The 24,793-nt window shown below is 30.9% G+C and overlaps 1 protein-coding gene across 1 annotated transcript; it reads right to left on the bottom strand.

Moving 5' to 3' along the window:
* Positions 1-633: 633 nt before the first annotated feature.
* Positions 634-24,697, bottom strand: LOTGIDRAFT_108533 (hypothetical protein; the record flags this gene model as incomplete). Its single annotated transcript, XM_009066949.1, has 20 exons — positions 634-699; positions 934-969; positions 1,234-1,338; positions 1,525-1,562; positions 2,181-2,249; positions 2,816-2,916; positions 4,053-4,183; positions 4,877-4,913; positions 5,309-5,473; positions 5,777-6,434; positions 7,834-7,888; positions 8,175-8,254; positions 9,088-9,172; positions 10,128-10,227; positions 10,885-10,982; positions 21,353-21,431; positions 21,977-22,249; positions 22,950-23,052; positions 23,759-23,845; positions 24,568-24,697. Coding segments are annotated over 20 exons (2,496 nt in total), but the record flags the coding sequence as incomplete, so codon positions are not given.
* Positions 24,698-24,793: the final 96 nt, after the last annotated feature.

Raw genomic sequence — 24,793 nt, 5'->3', positions numbered from 1 at the left:
AGCAAACATCTTGCTCAGATCTCTTGGTTAGTGAGCAAACATCTTACTCAGATGTCTAGGATAGGGAGCATACATCTAACTCAGATCTCTGAGCAAACTCCATACATCATAATGCAGGCATAGCACCCTTTATCATCTCGTTTAATACCACTAGCAATCGAGCAAGTACGAAAGTCCACACCCATTATGAGAGGCTCATGTCTAAAAAAAAAAGATGATTGTTGTATATTCAAAAAAACAGAACTTAAATGACAACCTTGTTCATAGCAAGAACATAAGTATATAACAATCTAACCTCTCGCCCATTTTATTTAATTTCAGATCAGAACAGAGGAAAATCCCCAGCATTTCCTGACCGTTAATTCAAATTTCTCAATAAAAGAATCAAACCCTCCCTTCCCCAAAATCAAACTTCTCAGGAAGTGAGCAAACATGTATCTCAGACTCCTTTAAACGTTGAATGGCCTTGTCACATATTGATAAAACTAAAACTAAGACTATTGACTGATAAAAAAAATGTATATAATTTTACAGTAAAACTCTTAGATCTATAGAGAGATTCAGAAGAACATGTTTAAAAATTAGAACACAATCAGGCAATTTATACATAAAAGAGTATTTCTATTGTAATAATCATAACTTGGGTAACATCTGTAGATTAAATAGATGTCTCATTGTAGGTCTTCCATGGGGACAGTTCTGAAAAAATAACAAAAAATATGTTTCATAAGGAAAATATTATTTCATTTTATTTTACATTAAAGGGAGGTTACTACAGACAATTTCATTCCTCTGATCACAGGACCAGTTTTAGTTGACATGAAAGTGTAGTATACATCTTTGCAAAGTTATTTGTGAAGATATGGCATATTCTTGTACCAGTACATTATTTTCATGTAGTTTCAATAGTAATGAGCAAAAATGAATCCGTACCCATGGCATCTCAATCTCTCCCATGTGACACACCAACTGTAATAAATTATCAAAGCATAAACCAAATATATTTAATCAAAGAGATAATGCAGATGTTTAAACATTAAATTGTCCTGTTTATCTACGATCAAATAAATATATAGATTTATTTATCCATGAGTTATGCAGTATTCAACATGGTCAAGGTCATTACACGACTGGAAATTGAGTAACTCAATTGTAGTCTCTGTCAACCATAAAAGAAGTTTTTACATACAATATTTTTTTATGCAATATATAACAATATTCTAAAATAATAACCTTTTTCATCTGAGTTTTATTTAAAGCTGTACCAATCATTACTGCTTTGCGACAAGATCTGGAAGCAAACATCATTCTAACTCTTGATGGCCGACACATTGTTCCCTTAAAAATGGAAAAATAAAATGAATTAAAATCAAGCTTGGGATTTGTATAAAAAGAACAGTAAGCAAGTTTCAACCAATCAGGTCTTTGTACACGATGATGAATTTTTAAAGAAAAAATACATGTTAAAAAAATCTATCCAGTATTTCTATAAAGAAAGCTCACTGGAAATGAAAGGAAACTTACAGGTGAATCAGTTAACATAAATAATAGCTCTTCAATATCTATAATAAATATAACATACATTTAACATAATTATTTAAGAGAACATATTATCTGTATTTTGAAAGGATAGCATCATGTTTATTTCAAAGTGTCAAGGTGTCTATAACAACACAGTCTGCAGCACAAAAAATGAAATGAAATGAATGGAGCTTTACGTCCAACTTTTCTGCACCATGTGGGCTAATGAAGATGGCATTTTGCAGCACAGGGGGAGCCTCTGTTTATTGTTACATTGAAACAACTAAAGTTTTTTCGAGGTCAGTCATTCTGAACAACATAAAAAATCCAAAGTTGTCATCTTGACTTATGCAGGGATTGAATCTCTAACATCAAGCATCCAACTCAATGTGGCGCTCAGGTTCCCAGAACTTAAGATGAAAGATCTATTCCTCACGTGTAGATTATCTACAAATTGTTGCAAAAAATACATGTCAGAAAAAATCAAATCAAATGCAATCCATTATAGATATTTGTAAGTTTCCAAAATCTGGCCAAGAACTGCAATGTTCAATGTTTGTTAGCTAATCTATACTTGATATCTGATGGAGTATGTTTTGACGTCAGATATTTTGGGTGTCCTGTCAAACGTAAAAGATAAATAGAAACAGAGTACTAACCTTCTTTTCCGAAATTCCAATTTTTACTGACTGGTGTTGACGTTAGTTTTATTCTTTGAGTAGGAGGAGCTGAAATAAAAAAAACACCTTTTATCTGAATGTCTTATTTACTGTAAACTAAAATCTTTATAAATTGTATTGAAGAATTAATGGCCAGCTGAATATATTTGATTATATTTGAGTTGTGTGTTTAAATCTCAGTCAATGTTCCAGTCAAGGTTACCTTGAATAAGTAATAGTCTATCCTACTGTAAAAGGGTACAGAATCTGCACTGCAGTTGAGAAAGAAAGGAAAAACCATATTTTTTACAAAGATAACAACAAGTCCAGGAGAATCCTGTCCAGCATCTGGTCCTTGACTAAACCTCTTAATCTTTCTCTGAGTTTCAAGACCCCACATCTTGGACAATGAGGACAGTTGACTTATTCAAGGTCAGCAGCCTTTCAAATGCCTACCGAGAATGAAATGACATCAACTTAAGTTTCAAACGCTCTAACCAACTGCTACAGAACGCCTCAGATAATAAAAGAAAGATCACTGCTTAAGATATTTAGTCAAATTCATGTACATTCAACCAGAAAGGATCTTTGAGATTTTAAGTTGTAATTTGATGATAAAATATGTCATGGCTTACCTTCTTCATTTATAACAAATTCAAAACCATTTTGATTAAAGATAGATAAATTATCAACTAATATAGTTTCATTACTAGCTGTTAACTCTAGACACTGTGGACTGTAATAATAGATAAATTATCAACTAATATAGTTTCATTACTAGCTGTTAACTCTAGACACTGTGGACTGTAATAATAGATAAATTATCAACTGATATAGTTTCATTATTAGCTGTTAACCCTAGACACAGTGGACTGTTGTAATAGATAAATTATCAACTAATATAGTTCCATTATTAGCTGTTAACTCTAGACACTGTGGACTGTAATAATAGATAAATTATCAACTAATATAGTTTCATTACTAGCTGTTAACTCTAGACACTGTGGACTGTAATAATAGATAAATTATCAACTAATATAGTTTCATTATTAGCTGTTAACTCTAGACACTGTGGACTGTTGTAATAGATAAATTATCAACTAATATAGTTTCATTATTAGCTGTTAACTCTAGACACTGTGGACTGTAATAATAGATAAATTATCAACTAATATGGTTTCATTATTAGCTGTTAACTCTAGACACTGTGGACTGTAATAATAGATAAATTATCAACTAATATAGTTCCATTACTAGCTGTTAACTCTAGACACTGTGGACTGTAATAATAGATAAATTATCAACTAATATAGTTTCATTATTAGCTGTTAACTCTAGACACTGTGGACTGTAATAATAAATAAATTATCAACTAATATAGTTATCAAAAATGTCTAATATAAAACTGATTGTGAAGGATGACTTAAAAAATCAGGAGCTGCTAGCTAATCCATTCTCTAAATGAAATCTAAGTTTAAATATTCTATATTATGAAATCAGTTTAGGTATTTCAATAAATGTAAGTCAGTCTTGTTCAATTAAGAGTTAAATGTTGTTCTTACTAGCATTATTGGTGTGCAAACACAATTGATCACATGACAAACTGAATAAATGATGAAAATTATATGTCAGCTTCATCGAAGGGAATGGTAGTAGAGTTTAAATATTGAAAACACAAAAGCATTCTCATAGGCAGCTATGACTCATGGTGTCGTGATACATGTATCAAAAATACATGTATCTGCATACGAGACCATCCTGGTAATGACCATAGTCAATGACAAAGATACACATGTAACCTTTTAGGAATCAATTTCCAGTCAGGCAAAAAAGAGATTAATAATATTCTAAAATCAAGAATCCATAACTTACTGAATTAATTTCTGACTTTGTAATACTGTATTTTTCTGTAACATTTCAAAATTATATTTTTCATCTGTAGCATGTTGGTCAACAATAAACAAATCATCTTGTAGTTTAGTTATTATAAATCCCAAATTAAACTGAAATATTATAAATCTCAAATTAAACTGAAATACCATAAATCCCAAATTAAACTGAAATATTATAAATCCCAAATTAAACTGATATATTATTAATCCTAAATTAAACTGAAATATATTATAAATCTCAAATTAAACTGAAATATCATAAATCCCAAATTAAACTGAAATATTATAAATCCCAAATTAAACTGAAATATTATAAATCCCAAATTAAACTGCAATATTATAAATCCCAAATTAAACTGAAATATTATAAATCTCAAAATTAAAACTGAAATATTATAAATCCCAAATTGAACTGAAATATCATAAATCCCAAATCAAACTGAAATATTATAAATCCCACATTAAACTGAAATATTATAAATCCCAAATTATACTGAAATATTATAAATCCCAAATTAAACTGAAATATCATAAATCTCAAAATTAAACTGAAATATTATAAATCCCAAATTGAACTGAAATATCATAAATCCCTAATCAAACTGAAATATTATAAATCCCAAATTAAACTGAAATATTATAAATCCCAAATTAAACTGAAATATTATAAATCCTTATAAAACTGAAATATTATTAAATATGACTGAAATATCAATATATTAATACTGAAAAATTAAAATTCCTTAAACAGAAATTTTTAAATGTCATAAATCACACACTAAACCGAAAATCATAAATCTTTACCTGTCCTAGGATTTTCATCTGTGAAAACATTTCTTTCCTGAAACAAGATAATAAATATAAATAGATATGCTTGATCTCCATAAATTTGTGGATTCCAATTTCTATGGTATAGCTTCCTAAATAGCTGTTCACTGATGGACACATTGACTAGTTTTTCATCAAGTATAGGTCACGTCAAATTTACATACAGTATTTAAAATATGATGTTCTTTTAGGTGGTTAAAGATATCATCTAATGATATTTTATTTCAAGCCAAGATCAAGATCTATAATGTTCTGAACATAAAAAAATAACAAGAAATGTAGAAATCTGCATTAAACAGGACATTTCCAGGAATGATATACAGGTACATGATTGATAATACAGCTCTAAGTAACTATATTCCCAGGACTGCAACTCTATTATATCTAAATTTTAAAATCTTCACTCACTTTATTTCTCTTTGTAATTCCTCTTCAGCAGAATTATTATCTGTTGGTGATATGGTAGCCCGGAAACTTCGAAAAAATTCTTGATTAACATCTTTCTCTGTAACACAGAATGAAATAGATGAGACATTACTAATAGACTTAAGGGGCATGAGATAAGTGAGCAAACTCATTGAAATGGAGTGAGAATTCCATAAGAAGAATATTGTACAGAAATGATAAATAAGACTAATATATTTCACTTACTTTCTCTTTCTTTATGTCTGCTTTTGAATTTTTCAAAATTAAACTTTATAGTTTTTTCTCTTTTCTGGAATTTCTGCGGTTTATCCTGTAAAAAATCAATTGAAACTACTTTAGGCATATCAAATTGAGCTCCAATTTATGCCACATATTTCCAAATTTGCCACATCTCACTGCATTTTACTGTGCTGTGCCACATAACCTATCTTGGAGAATATAATGCACAACCTTCTTTTTGTTGATCTGGAAATATTCAGAGAACTTACTAATTCTGTTTCGAAATTTTGATGAACTTTATTGCTGTCCGATACATTTATATCACTGACATGATTTTTATATACATGCACAGTCTGAACCTGATGATCATTCAACACTGTCTCTTTCTGTGTAATCACAGACTGTACCTGGTTATCATCATTCAACTCTGTTTCTTTCTGTGTAATCACAAACTGTTCCAGATTATTAACATTCAACACTGTCTCTTTCTGTTTAATCACAGTCTGCATTTCACATGTTTGTAACAAGCTATCATCTAAGAATGTTTGTGAAGACAAAATGCTCTGACTTTCTGAAGTCAAACTTCCTGAGATGCCAGATTCTGATGTGTCAATGTCACAACTGTCTGTAGTCACCAAGGTGGAAACCTCAAGTCTTCTTAAAGTTTCTTCTGACTCATTGTGTGTTTTGACAGTGGTTGGATTATAAATTTCTATGGAAATATTTTGTTCCGAAGAAAATTTGTCTTTTTTTTCAAGAATTACACAATCACCAGACTCTTCAGAGCTTTTATTAGGAGATAGAAATAGTTTAATATCCTTGACTGAAGGTTTGGAATCAATGTTTAAATCACTTGATGTTCTTGACACAAACTGATCCAAACATTTTTCTGAAATAGTAAAATTTTCAAAATCATAAACATTAAGCAGACATGTGAAATGTTGACCAGGTTCAGCCAAATATGACATTTTAAATCAGTGTCATCAACACATCATATTTTATGAAAGACAGATAAACCTTGACTAACTATCGGTATAATAGTATTTAATATTCAAATAACCAGCTGAAAAAGACAAAAATTTGCAGGTTGCTGCATCAAAGGAAATCCATGCTTACGTTTTTTAGGACTCTTTTCAACTTTAGGACTAGTACCAGATGGATTTTGACTGTCTAGTGGATTAAAAGCACTAGAAAAAGATCTCTTTAATCTGGACAATACACTAGTTTTGCTTGGCTGAAATGGAACATACATGTTTATTTTTATGTATGGTAGATATAGGAGCGCAGTCACCAGGAGGCGTCAGGTGTTTCAGAAGGGTGAGAAAGTTCTGCATTGCTTGTACCATCTGCCAGAATAGAACTGAAATCAAGATCCTGCTCAAGCCTCTTGTTTGACTGTTTGCAATGATTTTTCTGGATAATATTGGTTCATTTATAACTGGTTTGTTTGTCAAAAATGAATTTTTATTTAATCTGTTATATAAAGGAACTGGAATCAATGGTATTTTGTGAACTTGAATTCTTATAGTCTGAAATATACAACAATACTAGTTGAATTCATTTCCATATACAGATATGAACGTGTATCAGAAAACATCTATTATTTGATAAGACATTTTATTATGTTTTCTGTATTAGCTTATTTGCAAACTTAATACACTAAAGTAACATTTGTTAATTTTTTATCAATCTTATTACCACTGTTGTATGTATAGCACATAGTGGGGCTGTAATTGGACCACAGCCCCTAATTGAAACTTTTCACAAACACAAACATATCTTATCAAAATTAAGATTTGTTTATTTACTCCTCAGAATTCTAAGCTCCAATGACCACATTTTGAGCTCTAATTACTAAGTTTTGAGCTATAATGACTAAATTTTAAGCTCTAATGACTACATTTTAAGCTCTGATGACTACATTTTGAGCTCCAATAACAAAATTTTGAGCTCCAATGACTATATCTTAAGCTTCAATGACTAAATTTTAAGCTCCATTGACTAAATTTAAGTTCCATTGACTAAATTTAAGTTCCAGTGACTAAATTTTGAACCTTGATGACTTCATTTTGAACTATGACAAAATTCAAAGCTCTAATGACTAAATTTTGAGCTCCAATGACTAAATTTTAACTCTACTGACTAAAATTTAAGCTCCAATGACTAAATTATAAGCTCCAATAACTAAATTTTGAGCTCTTATTACTAAATTTTGAACTCTAATGACCAATGATGAATCTAAACAAAGAATGAATAAAGCTTACCAAATGATTTATTCAACATGGTACTCTGATTTAGAGTCATCATACAAGTGGTGGGTTCAAATAGTTTTATTAGGGATGTCTACAATAACAAGATGAGTAAAAACTCTATAGAATAACAAATCAGTAAGCATAACAAATCAGTAGCAGAACAAATCAGTAACACAATAATCAAATGATGGTACAAGTGTAGAGAGACTATTCTTTCTACACAGATTTCTGGCTTTGCCATCATAACATCTTCCTAACTGATTTCAATCTTTTGAAACATTGGCTTTTCATCTAATTAACCATTAGGTCCTTATTTACAGTTGATCTTCATGACCCTGTTTGTCTATTTAAAAAATCAAATTTCACTGAAAGTCTACCTTAATAACAGCTAGTAGAAGTTTCTCTCCTTCTAAAAATATCTGTCTTTTATCTGGAGTCACATTCACATCTACTGATGCTAAAAAGGAGATTAAAAATATCACTCTTCTAGAATATCTGATGCCATTCTGCCATGGATTTCGGTATATCTATTGTGTATATATATCTCTGATGATATAGATATTGAAATATCTTATAATAAAATTACCTTGAAAAGAACGAAGCAATGAAGCAGAAAGATACAAGTAGATGGATATTTAGATTTATCAGCCGATCATCCTGTAATCATTCCAGTTATTGACCAGAGTCAATGGAGCAGAAAGATATTACTGGATATTAAAGTCTATTTATTATTGATATTGATATCATTGATGTTATTAATCTCTTAAAACAATCAGTTAATTCAACTCATTAAGAAATGAAGTATACTGATTTCTAAACACTTTCAACACCTGTATCATGATAAATACTGGTATAGGAATATATCATTAGTAATATTGTCTCATTCAAAACTATCTAAATATAGCCATTTTATGATATATGGTAGTTATCATGATATATTGTCAAATATATGATTATCTACATCATTAGAATGGTACTGCACTAGATAACATGATAACTTGCAATAGAGAAGGAAAAAAAGAAGAAAGAAATGAAATTGTAATCTTATTTTATTCCGCTCCCAATGTTTTGGATTTTGGTTTTGTTGTGTGGTTTAGATTGTTAGTACTTGATGTAATTAATAACAAAGGGAGACCTAGTTGGAAAAATGAAATCTTGACATATGTCATTGACAATAGTCAGGCTCTAAGCACATGTCACCTGCATAAATTGTATCAGTTATCTCTATAAGGGGAACAATTGGATATAAAGTTCCATTTTATTACTACAAATCTGTTAGTTAGTACTCACTCTTCTCCATATTTATATTTAAAACTAAAAATGGATACTGATGTCTGTTATACTGATGATATACTTCATTTACTACTTTTATTAACTATAAAAAAATTACAAAATCAAATGCAAGGGTAAAAATATTTCTTAATTGAGAAGATAAGATAATACATGTTCTTGTTCTACTTGGATAATACATGTTATTATCCTTCTTAGTTAATACATGTCATTATCCAAAATACAATATATTATTGGCCAGCTGTAAAAACATTTAAACACTAAAAATTAAGTACTACTGATTTAATTTATTTGCCCATATCGCGATACATATAATATTGCACCCCTTATATCGTAATACATATCGTATTGCAACCCGTATATCATGATACATTTTGTATTGCAACCATTATATCGTGATAAATATTGTATCGCAAAGCTTATATAGTGATACATATAATATTGCATCCCTTATATCGTAATACACATCGTATTGCAACCCGTATATCATGATACATTTTGTATTGCAACCATTATATCGTGATAAATATTGTATTGCAAAGCTTATATAGTGATACATATAATATTGCACCCCTTATATCGTAATACATATCGTATTGCAACCCGTATATCATGATACATTTTGTATTGCAACCATTATATCGTGATAAATATTGTATCGCAAAGCTTATATAGTGATACATATAATATTGCACCCCTTATATCGTAATACATATCGTATTGCAACCCGTATATCATGATACATTTTGTATTGCAACCATTATATCGTGATAAATATTGTATCGCAAAGCTTATATAGTGATGCAAATCATATTGCAACCCTTATATCGTGATACAAATTGTATTGCAACCAATATGTCATGATAAATATTGCATTGCAACAATATATATCCTGATAAATATCATAATATCACAACCCTTATTTAGTGATACAAATCATCATACAACCCTTATATCGTGATAAATATCATATTGCAACCTTTATATAGTGATACAAATTGTGACAAAATGTGGAAATACCAGCACTAATTGTAACCTACCTTAGTAGAATCACAAGGTCTGTTATTAATAAAAATAAACTGTCTATCTGTACTACTTCTTCCTAAACCATGGTCACATTTAGATATAAACCCATTTAATCTACAACATAGTCAGTCTAATTAATATTAGGCCAAACTTTTTATTAGCTTTTATTTTTAATTTAGACACCTCAGTTAGTGTCTAACAACTGCTCTCTTGCCCATTCGTCCGTTTGATTATAAAAATTTATTCTCTCTCCAATGCTTGGATTTTGAGTATTCATTTGATAAACTAGTTTTATGCTTTTTGGAATACACCATTTGCTTGTTCCTCAAAATCCCAGTGTTGGATAAGGAAGAAATTTTATTGGCTAGTGGCTAATCTTAATTAGACTGCAATATTGTTAATATTGTACTGAATGATGAAAAGATCTTTCATACCACTTTCCTGCATGACCCCATGCAATATAGCTCTTGTTGAGCATAAAGCAGCTTCCTTCAACTTACAGCCAAATTCAATCATCCCTCTGCTTTAATATGAACCAGAATGATTATTGAAACCAACAAGTATTTTTGCTGGCAAGGAGATTGCCGATGACGTCATAAATCAAATGCTATATTATCGAAATTACATTATTCTCTCATGCATATGCATCCAAGACACTTGGACACTTGGTGTTAATGATTTTTCAATGATTACTTTGACACTCTTCCAAATCTGTTTGAAATGATGACAAGAGAGTACCATCTCTGTATCAAAGACTTCACAAATACTTACTTAAAAAGATCTGAAGTATCATCTGCAGTTTTCACCCCGAATTCTGTACAGACATCTTCTGATGGATTATATTGTTTAAATTCTAATACTTGTTGTAACTGAAAATAACAAAGTTTTCGCTAACTTTCTTAGAATGACTTTGCATTAATAAACATATAAATTTTTTGGAAGTTGAGATTGAATAGAAAGACATGTAGGGTCCCATACTGCAACTTTAAATCTGTAATATTACAGAAACTGCAGACTTAATCAATAAATAATATATATTATGAGATCATTTTATAATATATTAATATAACACACCTGTCTATGTAAATTATTTCATTTAGATTAATATTATTAATAATACAATATTTCATTATTCATCATGTGATTATCAAAAACTTCATTAAAGACTCAAGTCTGAGACACAAATCGTAGTTGTTAGGCCCTATTCTCACAGTGAAAGTTTTCGTTATAAATCATAAGCTGCTCCGACAAAATTGTATTAGAAGAACTTTTTAGTACGAACAGGGTACATACTGTGGATATCATAATCAAAAAGTTCCCGTCGAAAAAGAAGTTTTTTCTCGTATTTTACGTTTTTAAAATCTGTAGTGCGTAAGGACATTTGTATTATTCGGTCAAATTATCGGTCACAGCCAATCAAACCTATTGTATAACATCACGTGATGAACAGAAGCCCTCCCACAATAAATGTAAATAAATATGGCGCATTCCAGTCAAACAACCCAACTTGCTGATTGTTATAAAACTTTTCAGTTTTTTGAACCAATGTAACCAATAGGTTACTTTATCTTTATTTGCATTTTTGTTGATTCACTTAATAAATACTTTTCATTTATCATCTATTCCTTAAACCACCCCATAGGGTGGAAATACAACACCATTGTCTAAAAAATAGTGCTATTATTAATTTTTTTAGAATGTTTTAATTTGACCAGGAGGAGGTAAAATATTTTATGTAAAAAGTTCCTATCAAGCAACATTTTACTTGGATTAAATCATCTATTGAGAAGAGAATAGATCACCCTATGTACTGATTCAGTTCAGATTTATTTTACTTATTTCTATAATAAAAAGAAATCATTTTCATATGTTATAGGTACTAAGATGTTTCTTCATTACATGATTACACTTTTAGTATTTTTGGAAAGAAAGACAATAATGTATAAATCTAACATGCAATATCAATTTCTTTTTTCAACAAATTCTGCTCATTCATTTTTTACAAACTGCATTCAATGCATGTTGTTCATGCAAAAACTGGTAACATTCATGCTATATAGACATATATATCTTAAAATTCATATGAGTATATATAAATCATAAATCATATGAAACATAAGCTTATTAATGATAATATTGGCCCTAACTTATCTTACATTTCTTATATCAATATAGCCTATATTAGTATTTTTAACCTGCGTGTTTTTAATTAATGAATTATGCTTGAAAAAAAAATGTTTTGTAATTTTCATACAGAAGTAGGCCTAGATTATAGTTAGGCCAAGCCTAAAACCACTCTTTGGTCTATTGTCTTTTTTTTTTATTAATTTTATAATCCCTTTTTTCGCGATTTTCACATAAAATTATGGCATGGGACATTCGATTATCTCAGATACTAGGCTAGGCTGTGTTTATCTCTTTCCTTTTATGCTTCTTTGAAGATACAAATATAAAGTTAAAACTGCATATTAATGTTTATTTGAACACAAAAGAGCAATTTCATGTTAAATCGCCAAACTTTCCGCTCAAAACAAGATTAAAACAAGCAACTTATTGACTGTTTTATTTACGGTCTGTGACGTCATGACCTTATTATGCGCAACCACGACGATGACCCATATTCCAATGCCTCTCATTGGTTGAACTAAAAATATCTCTACGCCTTTTCCAAGAAAACCTTATCACTACCAGAAAATGGTGGCTATACACAGCAATCAAAGAGTTTGGTACTTTGATGCCGGGAACTTTCTAAAGCTATGAAAAATTTGTGGGAACTTTTAACTGCGAGTTAACCAAGCATAGTTTTACATTTCTATGTGAAGAATATGTCGCTTGGAATTTGTTGGAGCGGACTTGAAACGATACGTGCATACTGAATTGAGCCTTTAAGTGTTTATGATCTCAAAAATAAATGCATTTTCAAGATTGAGATCAATAATGAGCAAAAGAAAATAAGTTTTGTGAAAATCTTGCATGAATTGAATCTGTTTACAAGCGCTATAACTCATACTAAATATTTTTCGATTTTCCTTTTTTTCAATAGGGTTTAACGGTGATTACAAGCACTCACAACAAGTTTCATCAAAATCCGTCAAGAATTGTGTCTTCTAGAGTGTTAATAAGCTAAATATTATAATGACTTGGACCTATAACAGATATTTCTCTTAATAGAGCTATAGTTACACTTTTAGATGATGGCCCTGGCTCATCATCTGTTACTGAAGTAGAAAGCGGATCGACTAATTTCCAAATCTACTTGTCTGACATTTTTTTTCATAAATATTCATATATTTTTCTGCAGAAAACAAAGTTAGAACATCAATGTTGCTTATGCAAAATAAGCTAAATTTTTGAAAAACCAGCTTCAGAGTTGTTATATTTCTGGAAGATTGTTTGTCCTTTAAAATACTTTAATTTCTAATGAATTATTTTCATCACTAATAACTTGAGTGAGTTAAGCAAAGGGTTTGAGAAAAGCAAGAAGAGCTTTCATAATGCATCCTTACATAGACCTATTAACCTTTCTCTACAGGCTATATATGAATAGTGGGTTAACTTAACTGAGGTTGTGTGATGATTACAAAGTGGCAAATATTCTCTCAGTAGTGCTTTCCTTGCACAACTGGCAGTTTCTGGCTGAAAAGAAAGCTGCAGTAGCGGCCGCGTCTCAAGATAATTCTTTGAGAACAATATCAGTATTTGTGAGATTTTACACGATGATGGCAATTTAAACTGTGTACCATTCAAGGAGTAAAACAGCATAAAATTGTGTTTTGTTATTTATTGTGATATTGCGTTTCGGCAATAAAGCACGCTCTAAGCTAGTTTTACCTAACAATTATCAGTGGAAACGCGGTTTATGTTTGGTTCTTAAATGGAAATAACACACAAGAATGTAGTTTTGAATCTTTTCCTCAACTTAACAAGTCGAATTTTAATAAATATTAAATATAATATTGCAACTACGCCTTTCAATCACGTTTAAACATTTAGAAAAAGCTTTTAATGTGATTAGAAGTATTGTTGTATTTTAAAAACTTGATTTATTAAGTTGAATACAAGATTCAAAATGGTTTTGGAATACATTCGTGTGTATTTTTTTCAAGAAAAAAGTAGTTTCATGTGCACAGTACTTATCCAAATGATAATCAAAATAATAATCACAATAACATATACTGGCATTGTATATAATTTATTGCATAGATTATAGGTGATATAAATAATATTCATTCAAAATACAAGATAACAAGAAAACAAATAGCAAAAATAATCTAAAATAACATTCTAATAAATATTGACTTGTTCTTCACATAATAATGAGTCAGAAGAAAAAAATAAATTTCAGTTTAATTTGAGCCAGCAAATCATCCTAATTTGCAAAATGAGCTGTTCTTTTGATGGTTCCAAGGATTAATAAGGTCAATACATTCTTTCATTTAGATGTCTAAACAAGGTTATTTACTTTTTTATTTCTAAGGTTATTATAAAAAGTTTGCAAGGAACAGAATATCATTTAATCATCATGACTGTTAAGGTAGGTAGTCATCCTAACATTAGCTATCCATGTCAATTTGTAGAATAAAACATAGGCTTGCGGCAAGTTTCGCAAGTAAATAGGCCCACCAGCAGCTTGATTAAGAACTAAACGTGAACTGTAAAACAAACTCTATATCGTAGCCTTTAGAGTGAGCACGAGCCAAAAAAGTGAAAAAAATAAAGTTTCATGCGATATCTCTGAAGAAAATCATCAGATCCTCACCAAATTCAATAGTGCACATCTTCATAATGATATTGACACACATACAAAAGATCAAAAGATTCCATTGAGAATTGTAGTCTGTAGAGTGAGCACAAGCCAAAAAAGTGAAGAAAAAAAACAAACGCGATATCAGAGTTTTATGCGATATCTCTCAAGAAAATCATCGAATCATCACCAAATTCAATAGTGCACATCTTCATAATGATATTGACACACATACAAAAGATCAAAAGAATGTATGGGGAATCGTAGCCTGTGGAGTGAGCACAAAGCAAAAAAGTAAAGAAAAACGAACGCGAAATCAGAGTTTTATGCGATATCTCTGAAGAAAATCATCGAATCATCACCAAATTCAATAGTGCACATCTTCATAATGATATTGACACACAAACAAAAGATCAAAAGAAGCGATAGAGAATTGTAGCCTGTAGAGTGAGCATGAGGTAAATGTGAACGGACGGACCGACAGAACGACCATACTTACGGGTGGGCGTATAAAAATAACTATTTTAATTGATATTGCAAGCAAATATATATTTTGGAAATCAAGAATATGGAGTGAAGTTTTGGTGAAGAAACAATTGAAAACACATTTGAAAGCTATGTTAGTTTTACAATCTTTATAAATTATCATCTTCATATTTAAAATCTTCATTTACCTCGTTGAAATTTTTCAATGACTCTTTTTCATTAAACGCAGACAAAAGTGACACTTTATGTTCTACATCTAATGCACTATAATCGCTTTGACCAATATAAACGCTTTGATCACATCTTGAAAATAATGATCCAATAAAAATCACACCAAGTAACAATGTCCCACAATGCCATGCAAAATAACATGCAACAAGCATCATGTTTCCATGGTCTTCACTGTTCCACGTAACTGCATTTGGAAATGGATTGTATAAAATAAAACCAATCTGCCAAAACCATGTTCCTTGAAGCAGACCAGAGTAAGCCAACAATAGAGGAGCTAACACATGATTTCTATAACGCATCATGTAGATCACAGAAAAAATAGAAACCAGAATGGCATACAGGAGTAAAGTGTGTACCAAAACATCAATATCTGTACGTCCATGCAGGTGAAAATGAAACAAAATGTACTCCACACCAAAGGCAAAAGCCAAGCTAACATGACTTACGTATGGAGAAAATGTTAATTGATAATAAGTTAAAGTTTCTAAAATACCATTAACACCAAAGGCTAAATACATTGTGATGTGTTGTTCATTGCCAGGATCAGAGATAATGCCATTGCTATAGTTTGCAGTCCAACTCTCAATGATTATTCCAATACATGAAAACACTATCTTCACACACGATTCCACTGGAAATTCTTTTACCCTTCCACAACAACATGCACATGGATACCATGTGGAACTGACAAAGTCTTCTTTCAATTTACGACAATGTCGATGTCTTTTAAAGATTTGAATAACTTGCCATAATCCAAAGAGAAAGAAAAATGATCCAGGAACAGCATGACCTCCAAAACTCCCCATTGTGTCACACTTCAGACTTATTCTCTCTGAAAAATAAAACACTTTTATTATGTCGTATGTCTTCTTGCCCCAACTTGCGCTATTTTGTCTACCTAGCTGATTTTAGAATTCTACAATTACATGAACAAAAATTTAACTCTAACCATCAGTCTGATTTCTATACTGATAATTGACACATGTAGCAAAAACTAATTTTCTAATAAATTGAATGATTACAGGATCTTTTATATCACAACCCCAGACTTACAATTGATAAAGATATATCAACAGCAATTTTAAAGTGTTAAAATCTATGAAAACTATTTAAAAAATTTTAATATATACTCATTTAATATTCCATATGTTGCTTACTTTTACATAAATTAACATAATATTAATACATATATTTCATTTTCTTATAAAAGCATTAAATCCCGAATAACAAATAGGCCTACAAATAATCAATTATATAGACAAAGAAGTCTAAATATTTGCTGTATTGTTCAATTTCACCTATAATTTCCCCTTCTCAGAATTAAAATCTAATGCCAGTTCAATTTTTTGCCTTTCTGAAAATTTTAGCCTTCTTAGACTTGTGTATCCTCCCCTTTTCAACACTTTGCCATGCTGTAGCATTTTATAATATATATTATCTAATATAATTTATTATCTTATAACTATTATCTTATATTATTTATCATTTTATAACATTTATTATTTCTTAACATACATAACATATCCATTTGTTTCCATAGTTTTATTTTGTTTATTTGTTTATCATTTGACAGTTATTTTATATTGTTGTTTTGCTATGCCTTCACATGTAGAAAGTACTCTATGACCACTGGTTTCTGAATCAAGTTATGAATGTCAAGCAACTATAACAAGCCTATCAAAATAACTGATAAAACTAAAACAATTCTATCAAAATAACAGCATGCTATAATCAAGCTTATAATAACTGAAGCCAACCAAAACCAGGGTCAAATAACCCCAATACAAGCCTACCAAAATGACAGCACAATACCCTTTAAAAACAAGCCTACAATAACCAGAACCATCCTACAAAAAAAAAACAGTAAAATAACCTAAAAACAAGCCTCAAAAAACCGAAACAAGCCTACAAAAAAAACCAGTAAAATAACCTCAAAACAAGCCTACATTAACCAAAACAAACCCACAAAAAAAATCAGTAAAATAACCTCAAAACAAGCCTACATTAACCAAAACAAACCCACAAAAAAACCCAGTAAAATAACCTTAAAACTAGCCTACTCTAACCAAAACAAACCCACAAAAAAAACCAGTAAAATAACCTCAAAAACAAGCCTACAATAACCAAAATAAACCTACAAAAATAACAACATGAGAATCCCAAAACAAGCCTACAATAACCAAAACAAGCCTACAAATACAATTTTTCCAAAACCACAGTAAAATAAATAAAGTATTAGTAATCCTACCTTGATTGCCAGTATCCAGTATGTGTTGTTGTTTAATTGCTATCTTTTCTATATCTGAGTATTCTACTTATTTATATTTTAAAAGGTAGCAACTATAAATCAATACCTATAGCTAACTATTGTTTAAACTGACATATAAATCATTTTGTAGAAGTTTTATATTTGTTGATGATGCAGGCCAGAAAGGATGGATATAAAATATATCTAGATTACTGAGATGGAACAATAGTCACAAACCTAAGCCTCCTGTGGGGCTGTTATCTTGTTAATTTTCACCCTCAACTTCAACAAGTTGATCAAGCATAACTTAAATTCATAAATCCGTCACAGGTAGGAAAACAATCTCCCCTTCATCCTAGATGATCTTTTTATCCAGAAAATGACCAATTTGCACACAATTTATTTATGTTACAAACTGAAAGTAAGTAAAATAATAAAAAGCAAGTAATAAAATTTGAGATAAACCCAAGTTGTATAAAAGATATTAAATTGATATCAACAACTGAAGTCTTTGATCAACCAAAAACATTGATTGCTTCTTACTGTAAAAATTGCAGAAATGGTTCAAAATAATAAGAACAGATTCTACTTGAATTGAAAATGTAACAAATCAAAGATTATAAAGAACTTAAAGTTTAAAAGGAAACAAAGCAGGTTTCTGTGTATTTATATTAACTCTACTTTCAAATTTTTTTATTATTGCATAAACCATTTCACATGTTATGGATCTATGTAACATCAGATGTATCAAACAGGAAATTGGAATGGTGCAAATAAATGTACCCCCAACAGAATAACCTTTTTTGTATCCCTGTGAATTTATAGCAAATTTTCAACTTGGATCTTACAATGGAACATTAAGTTATAATAATAAGTTATAATAATAAGTTATAAGTAGGTATTTGATATTTTTAAATTAAGGCAATTAAAAAGTAATCTAATGATAAATCAAGGTAACTACAATATCAGGTAGACAATTACAATTACATTATACATAATTGAAAAATATAAGATTACAAATTACATCTGATTACTTGTTATTGATTATAGCTGATTACAATTACAGATTTCAATAATTACCTCATCAAGTGAAGCTACAAAAGAGAATTTGATTACCTTTCTTTATTATAAGCCAGTACTTTAACGTACATATATGCACCCACCCGCACATTAAACAACATTATACACTATACATTGTTTGATTTCATAAATTTTACTTCGAACAAGACAAGGACGAACTCTTGTCAAAACTAAACATATTTTATAGCATCCCTAATTTCATACATGCCATGGTAAATGAACGGGAGCAATTTCTTAGAGATGAAAAAATTATGCAAATGGACAAAGTTCTCTAAAAAAAAAAATAAAGCATAAGCATATCTTGTTATGACTGTTTCTGATAAAATTTTGCAATGTATACAATTAAAACTCTCTTTATATTTAAATCTGTAACTTTGAACTGATATCTGGTTACTGGTTGGTAGGTAAAAATGAAAGAAATAATATAGATAAATTATAGAATTGTATAACATACCTGTTCTAGTTAAAGAGTATTCTCTACACACAGTCTCACAGGAATAATAATAATAAAATCACAATTATTGTAATGACAAAAAACTTTCCAGAATAATCTATGCCAACAACAATACACTGATAATACCTCTATAATCATTATTATCTTTGACAAGAATATGGGAAAACAAGTATGGTTAATTTTTACAAATGAGTGGATAGGGTAATGGTCATTTAGAAATAATAATTTTTCATCTTCAGCAGGTTTAGACTTTGTTAGACAGGCTAATTTTAAACCAACCGGTAAGGCTACGATCAAGTAGCTATGAATGAATACAACAAAAATGTTTATTATCAACAGGGAACATGAGCAGGGTTAAGACTGTTGTGAGGCAGATTAATTTTACTGGTGGGAGACTTCTTTATAATCGAGATACTATGAGTGAATACAACAAAAATGTTGAATACCAAAAGGTAAAACACAAAACGCAAACTGGGTTTAGATCATCTTAAATCATGTTAACTAGTTTTACCCAACTGGTAGGGAACTCTTTACGAACGAACGGCTACGAGCGGGTAGGACTGACTAGTGCGAGAGAAACATATATCTGGGATCGAATTGTGTTGAATCGTTCACCTACGAAAAAAGGTACATGAGCTGGGTCTAGACTGTCGTCAGTTTTACCCTACTACAGGCCACTGAATAGTATGGGCTTGAAAGCATTTAGTTAGCTCACCCACCAAAAGGGACATGAGCCAAGTTTGGACTGTTGTGACTTGTGAGACAGTTTTGCACTACTGGTAAGGACAAGAAACTTTAATATTTAAAACAACATGAGTTGCAATGTTCATTTGATATTTTAAAATCGTAAATGAATGCTGTTTTAATTGGGCTATTTCAGAATAATCTGGGTGTCTAACCTGTAGATTAACCACTTGATATTATATGATCAGTTGAAGGACGAACAGACAAATGAAAAGTGTAAGGAGGACAATAACACCCACACTTTGTGTAGGTCATTAAAATGAAAGGAATCTGTCAAAGGGATGAATAAAATAAAAACAACCTGTAAATCAGAGGCTAAAAGTGACTAGACCAGCAGGCAGATAGACTGCTGAATGGAAAGTGGGACAAAAATATATACAGTCAAGTAACCTAATTTCGTGGAAACCTATTATTCGTGGATTTCCGGAAAGGATTAATAATTTACATGAGCGACCTTGCGCGACCTCCGCATTAGTTTGTTTTAATAAACATGGGCTTTCTGTATAATATCAGCTAGTAGAATGAATTCAGTAGTTTCAAGCAAGGTAAAGTGTATTAATGTATACTTTGACAAATACAAAATGGCGGATTTCACTTATTACCAAATGTCATCATTTTTTATCGGCCGAATTTCCTTATAATCCCAAGCGGTAATCGGAATTCCAAGTGTCGTCTGCTAGAATGTAATCCAACAAATGAAGTCACGTGATCAACTAGCGGATTCTGTGTCAGCAGAAAATTTCTATGGAACACAAAGTGGACCATATTCTTATGTTGTTTCAGTGACTTTTAGCAATAAATCACGGTACATATCATATTTTGTCAGTCACTATTTTTTTTTTAAATCGTGGTTCTTTCAAGGAATTGTCACTAGTTATAATGAATTGATATTAAAGATAAATACTAAGAGAAGTTAATTATACCACCCGGTATCCATACAACGTGTTTTTCTAGACTTATTTATAGATCAAACATTGTACACGAAAATAGGTGACGCATTATGCCGCCGTTGCCGAGTTGGTTGCTCATGAAATATGGGTCAAAGTGAAGGATTAATAAAGAAAATCGAAACAAACCAATTTTTATTATTTTGTAGAATATCTGAGGAAACATCCAAGACATAAAAATTTTTTTTCGTTCATTTAACTTTGACGAAATTCGGTGTTGAATCCTTATATCCATGAAAATAGGTTACACCACTGTACTAAAACCAAACTTTGCATGGATGTATAAAAAATAACTAAAATCTAACCTGTTTGGCTCCAAAAATATTAACTATATTTTCTTTAATTGTTGAATTTCCTTTAGTTGATACAACAACAGACCTTGACCTTAAAAAATTTACATTCAAGATTAGTACAGTTGGTTATTCAAATTAGTTAGTGATAAAAAATAGACTAGAAATCCAAACAAGGGTAGGTTAGTAATTCAAATATACGTAGGCAAGAGATTCAATGAAATGTAGGCTAATACTCTAATTACATGTATGATAGGAATCCAAGTACATGTTGGCTAGTAATCCAAGTACACGGATCATAGGAACTTAAGTACATGTAGGCTAAGAATTCAAATAAATGTAAACTAGTTTTCCAAGTACTTGTAACCTAGGAATCCAAGTACATGTAGGTTAGGTATCCATGGACATGTAGGCGAGTAATCCATGTTGGCTAGTAATCCAAGTACATGAAGGCAAGTAATCCATGTACATGCAGGCTAGTTATCTTGGTTCATGTAGTTAAGTAATCAAAGTACATGCAGGGAAGTAATACCTGTGATTGTTCAACAAATATAATACAACACTTTGACAGGACAATAAATGGAAAACATATTAAACTACAAACTACAAAACAACATAAACTATATCTTATATTCTTACCCTTTCCCAACTTGATTAGTACAATGTATTCTAATACCAATATTAATAAGACAGTAGCCATTTAATACTTGAACCATCTTTGCAAATTCTTTTTTCAAATTACGTTGGAATTCTCTGTGACGAACTGGTAATGTGTGGAATAAATTCTGCAAGATGACAGTAGTTCCAGTTTGTCTTGGAGATGGTACTTGTTTTTTTATATTACCATGATAATCAAAGTCCAACTTGTTTCCTACTGCTGCATCTTTATGACAAGTTAAAACACTTAAATCACTGAAAAATTAATTCTCTTCAGGTGAAGTCAAGCTAAATTGAAGATGTGTGCAAGTAAGGTTTCATATTTTCTCCATCTCATATATTTACTCCATAAATAAGTAAGTTATTGAATGTTTCTGAAAAACAACTTCAGAATTATCCATATTTTATATTAATTGATCTTCTTTTTGGAGAAAAAATTTCTTGTTTTACTTAGTCAATTTCTAAATCATCACTGTATCAGTCCATAAAACATCCTATCAACTATACATATCACTTTTTAGAATGAAATTTTGATATTCTGTAAGTCTACAAATACATATTTGAAAAAAAGGGAAGAAAGAAACAACCATATTTTAGGACTTCAAGGATAACAACTCAGGTTGGCAGTTAAGGATACTTTCTACCAGCTTATCCTTGGCCAAACCTCTTGGCATTGATCTTTCCTGGATTATTTGTACCAAATAACAGCTGGGTCGATTGGCATTATGAGTGAAGATAACTTATTCAAGGTCATCAGACTTTCACATGCCTCTCGAGATCGGAACCCACAGCCGCCATTCGCTCGATGTAACCATGCAAATGACGTCTTGTAAAGAACCAACGCTCTAACCGACTGTATTATAGAACCTCACCTGCTGTGATGAGTCTAACAAGATACTATGACAGTACTAAGTTTGTATACCTAAGCAAAATCTAATAATATATTCTATATTACCTGAGTGCACATAATGAACTAAGAGCTTCTCCACGAAATCCAAAAGTTTCAACGTTAACTAAATCAGAAAAATCTTGCAGCTTGGATGTGTGATGTTTTAAAGCTGAAATCATAAGATAGCTTGCCAGGCAATGTAACATACGCCCACTGGCAGCTGTCAGAAATGATAAAACAGTCTTTAGTGACTAAAGTATGAATTTTCTCATATTAAAGAAATAGTTTGAAATCATTGATATATATAATTACTGCCAGTTATTTATGCTGAGAAATACCACCAATTTTTAAAAATCAATGTCAAAAACCCAAATACATCAAATTATCGCATCAATATACATGATCACACCATGTTGCATTAACATCAGTTGAAAACTGTAGTCTCTTATGTGTTCACAAACAAATTTTGATGCGTTTTTCCTAAGTCAAGGGCAATAACTCAAAGACTGTTCATTGAAATGTCAAATTCGAACTTGTCCAAGATCTCATCAATATAAATGATCACACCAAATTTCATTAAAATTTTTAAACACAAAAAGAGAGGTTTTCAGTTCCCTTACTTTAACGGTTCGGCAATTTGCCCAGTTGAAACACACAGAAGCTAGCTTAAAGCCAGCTTTTTCCCTCAGTGGAAACACAGTTAATGAATCAGAATAATTGAAGGGTACTTTCTGTGTTGAGTAAGAAATAAAACGTTTGTAATATACATGTATGATTCCTCTTATACGCTTGAATAACATTACAATCAGAATATGATATTCTACCCCTAGTTCAGCTGTCCTAGTGTGATACAGTTCAAATTTTTTAAAACTTACTTAGCCCCTTAAAGTTCTGTTCTTCAACCCCAGAACCATTATCAGATACTTCAATACATTCACTACCATATTCCTTCAACTTAATATCTATAATACAAATGTCGTAAAAATTAGTAAATTATGATACTGGTCTGGCATAATGTTAAAGATATTCATGCCATGTAGTGTGCACTGAAGGAAATTGTGAATGAACAATTTTCAGTTTTTGAGGAAATTTGATTATGCATAGCATTTATTCAAAAAGGCCTTGGTTTATCACTAACTCAAATTACTGTATCTCCATAGGTCTACAATATCACTGACTGGGGAACTGATTGAATATTCTATAAGTACATCTACTATCTTGACCACTATTCAAACCTTTAGATTAGAAAGCAAGCGCTTAAATTGGTCATGGTCTTTTAGAGATTTACCTTAACCATGTATAGCTAGGTTGAAAGGAACCCTCAGCCCTGTCTCCAGGAATGAATTGGTGCAGCAGCTCAGATTTTATACTCAGAAAATTTGAGGAATTAAAGGCCAAGAGTACCCATTTCTGACAATTTTGAGGTGCCAAAAACATATCAAAATCTTTATCTTTTTGATTTTGTACAAAAACAATGTAAATGAATAAATCTCTACTGAATTGAAGTGAAGAAGGTTTTGCTGCGGCTTAATTCTCACTTGCTGAGGTCCCGCTCCCACGGACCCCATCCTAACAACGTGGCTGGGAACACTAAAGAAATATGAAAAGGTTTCCAGTAATTTCACTAAATCCAGTGAAATTTTTGCTTCAACTTATATGGAAGTGGCAGCCTTCCCACATTTACCGACTGATGTTGCGCCAGCATCAACACTATTTTCTACCAGTTCTTTAACAGCTACAGCAAGCGTAAGCACTACTTGTCCCGAACATATCCTATGAACTGAACCTTTATCAATAGCTTGTATCATATTGGCTTTACATTCTTGAGTTTCACTACAATGAGAATCATAAAGTGAACGGAACTAGTCCAAACAATTTTCTTTCAATTTGCTGAATTTGAACTCTTAAAG

The sequence above is a fragment of the Lottia gigantea genome (genome assembly GCF_000327385.1).
Source record: "Lottia gigantea unplaced genomic scaffold LOTGIsca_8, whole genome shotgun sequence".
Lineage (NCBI taxonomy): Eukaryota > Metazoa > Mollusca > Gastropoda > Lottiidae > Lottia > Lottia gigantea.
The sequence above is the reverse complement of the archived record's forward strand: the minus strand, read 5'-3'. Positions and strand labels throughout refer to the sequence as shown.